At 28.1% G+C, this 10,246-nt stretch overlaps 4 protein-coding genes across 4 annotated transcripts; all 4 read left to right on the top strand.

Moving 5' to 3' along the window:
- Nucleotides 1-5,663: 5,663 nt before the first annotated feature.
- On the top strand, nucleotides 5,664-6,455 carry EIN_240580 (hypothetical protein; the record flags this gene model as incomplete). Its single annotated transcript, XM_004183099.1, has 1 exon — nucleotides 5,664-6,455. One exon carries the CDS (start codon nucleotides 5,664-5,666, stop codon nucleotides 6,453-6,455), a length of 792 nt encoding a protein of 263 aa, XP_004183147.1.
- A 114-nt stretch (nucleotides 6,456-6,569) lies between these two features.
- EIN_240570 (hypothetical protein) lies at nucleotides 6,570-7,337 on the top strand (the record flags this gene model as incomplete). Its single annotated transcript, XM_004183098.1, has 1 exon — nucleotides 6,570-7,337. The coding sequence occupies one exon, from the start codon at nucleotides 6,570-6,572 to the stop codon at nucleotides 7,335-7,337; it is 768 nt and encodes a 255-aa protein (XP_004183146.1).
- Nucleotides 7,338-7,442: 105 nt separating this feature from the next.
- EIN_240560 (hypothetical protein) lies at nucleotides 7,443-8,312 on the top strand (the record flags this gene model as incomplete). The annotated part of the gene is made up of 1 exon (XM_004183097.1): nucleotides 7,443-8,312. One exon carries the CDS (start codon nucleotides 7,443-7,445, stop codon nucleotides 8,310-8,312), a length of 870 nt encoding a protein of 289 aa, XP_004183145.1.
- Nucleotides 8,313-9,385: 1,073 nt separating this feature from the next.
- Nucleotides 9,386-9,766, top strand: EIN_240550 (hypothetical protein; the record flags this gene model as incomplete). Its single annotated transcript, XM_004183096.1, has 1 exon — nucleotides 9,386-9,766. One exon carries the CDS (start codon nucleotides 9,386-9,388, stop codon nucleotides 9,764-9,766), a length of 381 nt encoding a protein of 126 aa, XP_004183144.1.
- Between the last annotated feature and the right edge of the window lie 480 nt (nucleotides 9,767-10,246).

The raw sequence follows: 10,246 nt of genomic DNA, 5'->3' as shown, positions 1-10,246 counted from the left end.
GTCATTAACTTCATATAATTTGTTGCGTCTTGATTTTCGAGGGGATTAATTTCAATGTCTTCATTGCAAAAAGCAACAACTTATAACAGAGAGGTTGTCAAAAGAAACAAAGTCTTTTAAATATTTTTCTCTTGTAAATTTGAACACCATTTCAAGTCGACCAAAATATCTTTCAATTAAACACCTTTTCTCTCTCAAAAGACTTTCTTTTGGAACTGAACCAGTTGGTATGTATAAATCAAATCTTTTATATCCCTTATCATCTATTATTTTTGTTGTTTCCAACATATTATTGATTGTTTCAGGCGTGTTTTTAAAATACTCATATCATGATCTGCACCCTGAACTGCTTTTAAAACAAAACTTGCAGTGCCACTTTCTGCATTCACAATCACTTCAACTTTAACACAATACATTTTGTATTTTCCACTATAAAACCTAATAGCTGAAGCAAAATCGCAATTTGGACGTCTTTTTGGTCTCACTGTACAATCGAACTTACATCAGTATTTAACAAATTTTCGTTTCTGAATGCTATACATGCATTTTGAAGTGTTACTCTAAATAAAAAACACTTAAATCGATTTTTATGCTTATTTGTTTGTTAGTTCTGATATATGGAATACACATATATCTTATCATTTTCAAATTATTATATCGACAAAATAAATATAACAAAAGAAGTTTGTCGTTGGGGTTGTTGAAAAATGATTTGCGTCCTCTTTTATCTAGATATATATTTCCAACAACTGGTTGTAATGCAAGGAAAACAAGTGGCTTAAGTTTCAAAAACTCAAAAAGACTTTCAAATCCACCATAACGTTCGAGTAAATATTCGTAAAAAATCTTTGAAAGTGAAAGTGATCGTGCTTCAGGAGGTTGGATTACAGTTTGTGTTTCCGCCTCTTCATCTTCTATTTTTTGTTCAACAATTCCATGTGGCTCAGTTTGATGTGTTTGTCTTTTTGGCATAATGTTTAAATTTGAGTTTATTTATTTCATAATAATAAAATAGAAAATTGTGATCGGGTTTATATCACTAAATTGTGGTTTTTAGTGTAGTCATTCTAATCACTAAATAATTTAATAATTTTATACATAATAAACTTAATTTTATTAAAATGTTTTGTATTAATACTTGTATTGTTGTTTTTTATATTAATTATCACTAAGATAATGTTCTAATATTTGGTGTTTTTTTGAAAAATAGATAAAACCAAATGAAATATAATTATCATAAAGGGGTGGAAAACCCCCGCTTTTGATAATTTTTGGTGAATAATGGTAAAATGTATTCTAAATGTTATTTGATTTTAATTTTTTATTTAAACAAAAAAACATCATTTACATTTTGCTTGAGCATTTTTTCGATGTATTTAGAAGAAGGCTGTTAAAGTCTATTTATATTACAATGAAAAGCTGAGTTATTACAGAATTTATTTGAAATAAAACGGGAAACAGCTTACAATAGTAAGACATATAACCAAATATACATAAATTTTTAATTAATTTTTATTATAATATATTAGTGTAGTAAACGCAGTGTTTGTTAGTCTTATATCGTTTGAATTAACAAACAAAATTATCATCTTTGCAGTCTGCCTCATCATCATCTTTCTAATTTTCAGAGTAATTTATATCAAGTCTTTTTGTCATTGTTGTTTTTGTGCTTTATTTTGTCTTCATAAACACATGAGTTCAAGTCTAAGTTGTCACTGTCGTGGTTTTGGTGATGTTAAACATAATAAACAAACTGTTTGACCTTACAATGAACGAAATAATTTGATATCGTTGCTTTTGGAGATCTTTTTATAAACCCTTATCATTGGTAAAAAAACGTACAATTTTTTTCTAGATCATGTTTGTGATAAAACAATATTAAGTATGTAAATTTTAATTATTAATAAAGTTGGTGCATTATGTAATTATTTTGCTTGGATATTGCCAAATGAAAAAGAATTTTGTTTTTAAATGTTTAATATGTTGTCAATCTATGATTTATATTATAATTTATGACATTGCAAAAGATTAAAATGTAATTGTATTAAATAATAAATTAACTATTTATTATTATAATTTAACCATATCTAGACCAGGCGTCTCCATTTTTTACTCGAAAATACCCACACAACAATTTTTTACCATTTAAATATATATTAAAAACTATTATTTAATAATATTTTTTCATATTTAAAAACATAATTATTCTAAACCATAACATAAGTCATCATATTTTTTTATTCAAAAAAATACTTCGAATAACCAAAAAATATAAAACAATTAAAAAGCAGAAAAATTTAATTGTTATGATTTAATCATGTCCATATTTTGAAAAAGAATAAAAAATAAAATTTATTTTTTATTTATTTTTTACAATTTAAATTATCCACACGATTTTATCAATTTTATTTTTTTGATAATTACCTTGTGAATTATTTGCTCGACCGAATTCACATTTTGATATAACATATTTAAATCACTTCAAATATATACAAACGGTGTTAACTATTGAGCGGCACTTGCTTCAAATCTACAACAAACATCAACAAAAGACTGTAACACATTGGTTAGACAATACACAACAATTGATATATTTGATGTTGTTTTGAATGTTTGAATAATAACATCGATGTATCACAAAAAAAGGTTAATATTGTAAATAATAATTATGTGTGTATTTCACAGACTCGACATATTTAATCCAAAAACAGGAAAACCCAGATTAACAATATATTGTAAATATATAATAAATATGGTAGTAACAATAATGTATTTGGTGAATACCACGCGTTTTTGGCAATAAAAGCTGTATTTAATAAAAAAACAGTATATTAATATTAAAAATTTAGATAAGCAACACAAAAATAATTTATTGATAAGCAGAAAAATACAAATCAATTAATTTTTAAAAAAAGTGTTTTCAAATATTCACATAACAAAGTTATCAACGTGATTATATGATTAAATAAATTAATAACACATATATGATATTTTTAATATAACTTTGATTGTTAAATAAAAATTACATTGAATAACAACCGTTAATGACATTGTTTTTTCAATTATTAATTATATTTTTTTTAGTAATCTGTTTGATATTTTGTTGAAAAGAAAAACCAAATAAAAACAATTATTATTTATTTCGTTATGTAATTCCTTGGATATCCTCATTTTTCATGCAAAAACTATTTGTTTATAAATACTAATAAGTGAAATATTATATACAATTATTGTTCTTGACAATCATTTTATTATTTTTCATATTACAAGACACAACATTGAACAGGTTTATTTGGATAACACCACAACACTTTCATTAAAGTCAAATAAAAGCACCCATTAAATGCCAATTTTCAATTATTTAATAACAATAGTTATTGTATAAGGTTTCATTGTTTATTGCTACACTTTCGCTTTAAAGACAGCTTAAAATAAAGCTTGACAAGTTTCAAGTGTGTAAATATATAACATCAAACAGGAAGCTTAAATGAAAATCGAAAAAATATCATAAGTTTCAACAATTAATGGGTTCTGACTTGTGGCTCACACACATACACATTAAATGTTAAATCGATTTTTCTGTCGTCGTTAAGTTAACAATGAAAAATACAGATTTTTATTAAATTTACATTTCATATTTATTGTTTGAGTTTATCATTGTAATAAGTAACATGAAACAACATGTGATACATTCACAACATGTCATTATAATTACGATTTGTAAATAAAAAATAAAATGTAAAATACACTTAACACACTCTGAGTTTTTTATATTCATATTAAATTGACATTGATATTATAATATATTTACAGTAAAAGTGGGTCTGACAATCATCGTTTATATATAATATATATTAATTGATGATTTTAATTATGTTTGTTGTTTATAGTGGATTGCTTTTTGTATTAAAAATTAAACAATTCAATTCAAAAAAGGTTATTTTTCCCAATTTAAAAACATTTTAGTTTATTATAACGTTTTACCAAAAATTATTTTTGCCAAATTAAAAATATAAATTCCATTTAAGGAATAACTTAACCAAATTATACCAAAAACTATTTTATTAGACAATTATTTTATTTGCTAAAAATTTATTAATAATACCAGTTTGATCTCTAAATACTGAAAAGCAATAATTGGAGACGCCTGTCTAGACCTAAAATTTACTAATAAAATTAGTAAATTTATTAATAAATAATTATATAAACCATAATTATCATTTAACTTATGCTATATAAATGTCTAACCCAATGGGAGGTTTTACTGTAGTAACTGTATATAAATATACTGATTTTGCTTCTTTAGTAGGGGGGAGTGAGGGGCTTGGCCATGGTGTGCCAAACCAGGATGGAATTGGCAGATATAAATAGAGCAGTTTTTTGGCAAAGAAAAATAAAAAATAAGCATGATAATATAAAAAATTATGTTTTCAGCATTTTCGAATAACAATTACCAATAATTATTTTGTTTTTTACTTTTTTTCATTTAATTCCTAAATTTTTTAATTAATTTTTAATTTTTATTAAAAATAATATTAAATTATAGTTATTAAAATATATGTTTTAATTTATAATAACTTAATGCCAATAATCGGTTATTTAATTAATATAATGTGAATATTGTTATCCTAAAGTTGCAAATCACGCTTTTTACGTCTCCATACATCTCCTTATTTATTTTTTCTCAAACTTTATTCCGTCTATTATCAATTGTTTAGTTTTTATTAACTAAAAAAACATCTAACACGAGTCAATTGTTTTTTTATTATATTTCAAAAGGTGTGAAAGTTAATTATTTAATTTAAATAATACTTCTTATTAAATGTTTTGGTGTGGATCCGATTCCAAACATGTCAAACTTTTCGAGTTATAATATGTTTTTTATTAATTATGTTTTGTGTTGGTTTATATTTTTCAATGTCTGTTATTAGTATAAAGAATTCAACTGTATAACACCCAATTGTCTGGTTAAATAAATAACTTAGGGGCCACATAAATTAGAGTGGTCATTTTGTCATAGCCATTCTATTATACTCGGAAATTGATTGACCAAATTTTAACCGTGTCACACTCAATTATCTTGTTGGATAAAATAAATTATAGTGGTCATATATATGAACTATCTCGTCATCACCATTCTATGTCACATACTTGACTATCCAACAAGTATTCATTAATAAAATTTATTTTCGTTATAATTTACTTTAAACAATAAATTTTTATATTATTTTCAATTTCTCATTGTTTCCCAAAGAGCAAAAAATTGTAAATCTAAAAGAAAAAAAAGAAATTATTATTTTTGTTTTTTGGTTTGCCACGTCACAAAAATGCCACGCAGTGCACAAATTGTTACGATTTGGATTATTCTGGGCTTGACGATAATTAGGTACTTGACATTTTTTTAATAGCAATATATATTATAATTTACTATAATCTGCAAACGAGCCAAACATTTTCTTACCAACTCTATATTAAACCTCATACTTATTTAATTTAATTTCAAAATAAAAAGAATTGGTATATTTAATATAAATTTGAATAATCTGAATGAATTATATATTATTATAAATTAATCAATTAATAATTAATTTCCAGTTTATTGTCAATAGAAAATTTTTATAAAAAATTGTGTTTTTCTAAATAATTCATTACCACTTTTTGCAATGAGTAAGTTAGAAATAGTCTATATGATGAATGTTGCGCTTTATATCAACACTGTAGAGTCCCTCAAAACCTTTATAAAAGTCAACAAGAAGTGTAGTTCATGTCTTAATGGTCTCTATATCAATCCATTCATAGATGTCGCAGTTCAATGTTTTTCGATGTTCAAAGAGCAGCGCAATGCATTATACGCCTCAATATTTTTATTTATATTAAAGGCGTTCCCCAAAATTGAAACGTTGCAGTGTGTTGATTATATGTTGGGAGATGACAATAAGGTGATAAATAAAGTGAAGAAAATCCGCCTTGTGAAGACTCCACACAACAGAAATCGGTTGTCTGGTGTTGTTAAATTCACACACAACCACCCTAAAATTGCGCCTCAAGCAATTCCAAAAATAGCGAATTTGTTTGTTGTGACGAAGAATAAGGCAGTTATACCAAATGAGACGTATACGAGTCTTGAGAGTGTGCAGATTGATGGGTGGATCCGCAACAAAGATTTGTTGAGTGCGATATTTGGACTTCCCAATGTGAAAAAAGTGACGATTTGGAATTGCACACATTTCACTTATTTGAACACAATTTGTGAGTGCATTTCTGAAGTCAATTTAAAGCACCAACACAAATTGGACAACGTCAACATTTCTGTGTTTATTGAGAAAAGCATTTCAACAGAAATCTACAGAGAAGAGTTTGAAAGTGCGTTTTTAGCACTCAAACAGTTGGGTGTGAGTGTGTACTACAACACAGAGAATGTCATAGACAACTGTTACGTGTTAGACGAGTCCTGATTTATTGGTGAAGTTGTTGTCACAAATAAAAAGGGATTAGACTTTGGGTGTTTTAAATATGATAAGGTTTATAAAATTAATACTTATAAGTACGAAGTTGAATATGATAAATGGATGATCAAAACAAAACTTCATAAAAATCAAGAACAAGAAGACATAGACGATGGTAATGATATCACTGACAATGATAATGACGATGAAGAAGTTTATTCAGAATATGAAGAAATTGGAAATGTAGTTAAAGTGCCAAATCAAAATATATGGTATGGGGCAGATTCGAGATATCCAATTACATGTCCACTTGTTTTACTTGACAATGTGATACCAACATTCAATCTACAAAGTCGCCTGGTCGTCAGGTTGACACTTTTTAACATCACAAAGCAAACAATTTGCAATTTATTTTGTACACGTGTCACAATTGAAAAGTGCTCAGAAATAACAGTCACGCTGAGTGGAGTTGAGTCCACGTGTTGTGTCAACTGTTCTGCACTATCTCTTGTGATAGAAGACTTTGCAAACACCATCATATTCACAGAAGTTGAACACTCGACTATTGAAAGTCACTCCAATTCCACAATGTGGTCAATGGTCCTCAACAATTCTTCAACTATTTCAATCAAAAACACGACAATTGAAAATTTGAAAGCAACGCAAACAAACAACGTGACAATCGCACACTGCACTTTGGGTAACATCTTCTTTAATAAATGTTCACATGTTTCATTGGACAACACAAACAAACCAATTAAGACTGGCAAAGTCAAGACAAAGTATTTCAGTGATGTCACCGCCTCACATATTCACGCACCACTCAACGGACATTTCAAAGTGTTAAATTCACAATTATCGCAATTCACTAATTTACCAACAAATGATTAAATTGTTGCACTTATTGCTTTGACTGACAAATGCAACTCCACCACAGAACAAGAAGTCTCTTTTGATGTGTTTTGTGGAGTTGTGTTGTATGACGGACAAGTCAAAATGCTGTCATTTGAAAATCAAAAGACAATTCCGCCAAACCTCACAAGTGAAAATATCGACATCAAAATTTCCATCACCAACAACTCAATCAAAGATGTGTTCATCGAAAAGGCAAACCACGTGTATGTCGATTCACTATTTGACATTCAAATACATTGCGGTGTCGTTTCTTCTGTTGTATCCAACATGTCGAATATGGTGTACTGCGGTGTTTCTTTTGATGAAAACGTCGCATCTGTTGTTGATAAACAGACAAAAGAGTCAAGTCAACCAACAACGTCTTTGATACGTGTTTGTGGCAACGTCGGGTTTTGTGGATATTATGTGGAATTTGATTTGGACAACTTTTACTATTTGCAAAGAACGACTCAAAATGTTGAAAATGTTGTTGTCCAAATGAAGAAACAAAAAGTTCTCGATTTTGGACGACTTCCATGGAAAAGAATTCAAATTGAGAACGAGAACAAAGGGACTTATGTTGCGGACAAACTGATTTTAAATAAAAACACCGTGTACGTCAAATTGAATGGAATCAAATTCAAAACAATCGAATCAAATAGAACAACTCAAATAGAACAAAAAGTCACACAAAAAGTTGCTGTACAAAACACGATGTTTGTCAACACCAAAAAGACGAGTGTGAGCTGGAAGAAATGTAAGACAATAAAATGTGGCGAGAAGGTCGAGAAACTGGTTGTCAAGTCGTGTGAGTTGTTGGAGGAAATTGTGCTTGGAGAAAACACACAACGTGTGCATTTACAGTCGTGTAAAAAGCTCAAAAGAATTGTTGGTAAAATACGAGGAGACCAAATCGTAGTTAAGGACTGCCCATTCTTGTTGTCAAATACAAAACATGACAAAAGAAATTAAATCACATTTATGCCATAATTACAGTCAAAGTTGTTATTTATTGGTGTTTTGTTATTATAAATTTAAAAATAAAGATTTAATATGTTACAATCACGTTTTTAATATTATTAAATTAATAATTATATGTAACAAATAAAATGTATTGCATTTACAACACTGTTTTACAAATTTTCATAATAAAAAACATTAATTAATTGTGTGGTATACATAATAAATGGTTTTGTTATTTAGTTTTAATGTGATAACTTGTGAATACATCATCAAAATATAGTTGTTTGTATAACAAGAAAACGTATTATTATAATGAAGACATGAATAGTACAAACATTTTATGTTAATGTGACAATAAAATAATTATAATTGTTTTTAATTATAACAAAATAAAAAAATAACAAACAAATAATTTTCATATAACATAAATATGATAGTGATAGTTTGATTAAATCAATAACTAAGTTGACAAGTTCATATGTATTTGTGAAGAAATAACATCAATTCTTATTTCAACGCACAAACAAAATGTTTGTCTTTAAACAATAATAATACTTTAAATAATAATAAAATTTATGAAAAGTATAGTACTTGAAGTACAATAACACTGTATCATAAATATAGTATAAATTATATTAAAATATAGTTATAAATAGTACAATTTGAGTAAATGAGAAGAAAACTCGAATCAAGGCGAGTACTATAGTAAGTAGTAAAAATAGTTAAATAATGATAGTACATGAGAAGAGAGAAGTGATCAAGTTGGTGTATTATATGTATTGGTTATATCTATTATGTGTATAGTACAACTTAAAAGAAGAGAAATGAAAGGAAAAGACTTCGAGAGTTGCCTTGAGTGTCGTGTGACGACATTAAACGGGTGTTTTGAGCCATTGATGAGTGTGTTGCATGTGTATGAAGAGAAGAGTAGCCCATGTTTGCCTGAAGATTTGTTGATAAAAAGTTGACAAGAAGCAGTGAATGAGATGAATGACGTCTTAGAGAGTGTTAAGTGATGTGAATCGTTGTACGGTGCTGTGATGAGTAAGACAAGTCGATGTTTTGAAGTGAGTGAAGAACTGATGTGTTTAATCAAAAGTGTTGAAGAGAAGTGTTGGAGTGATTATAAAAGTATTGTAGTGATGAAGAACAAGCATAAGATGCGGCGAAGTGTTAAGAAAGAGAAAATGTTGAAACCAAAACGTATGAGTGAAATTCGAAATAATGGAGAGAAAGAGTCGAGTTGTTTGAGTGTGACACGACAAGATCACAACACTAGTGTGACACAACAGAAGACAAAATACCCACGAATACTATTCAGACGAAGTGACAGAACACGACAGAGTGAAGACAAAATTGAGAAATTGAGTCGTTCAGAGAAGTCACAACGACAACTTGAAGAAGATGAAAATAACAAGATGTTGAATAGGCAATATTGGCGTGGAGTGGATAACAATACATGAAAACAGTGTTTGATAGTGAAGTTGATTGAATGGGGCGTGGGAGTGCAAAGTTCTATAAAACGATCAGTCGCTGTGATGGTGTTGTGATAGTCATAGATAGTACAAATGGGTGTCGTTTTTGTGTTTCTTCTTCGTGACAATGGAAAAGAGAAAATGAAGAAATTTTGTATTAAAGAGAAAAAATAGGCGTTTTGTGTTGGTGTGTTAAATTCAAGTTGTTTGTTCACAACAGGAAATAAAGACTTGAAAGTACCACGGAAGATAGACGGCGTGATGGAATGCTCGTTGCAAATGAATTCATACGACTATGGCATCGAAAAGTGCCCATTTGGCATGGAAAGACAAGTTAAAAATTTGGAGGTCGACAAATATGTTGTTTTTGATATGCGTTGCGAAAACAACTCAAAACAACAAAACAGCGAAAAGAAAAAACAAATAATAAAAAGAAACACAAGATGTCTTTTTGGTATAAAACTAGTG

This window comes from Entamoeba invadens, assembly GCF_000330505.1.
Source record: "Entamoeba invadens IP1 unplaced genomic scaffold scaff_1105074725341, whole genome shotgun sequence".
NCBI lineage: Eukaryota > Evosea > Mastigamoebida > Endamoebidae > Entamoeba > Entamoeba invadens.
The sequence above is the reverse complement of the archived record's forward strand: the minus strand, read 5'-3'. Positions and strand labels throughout refer to the sequence as shown.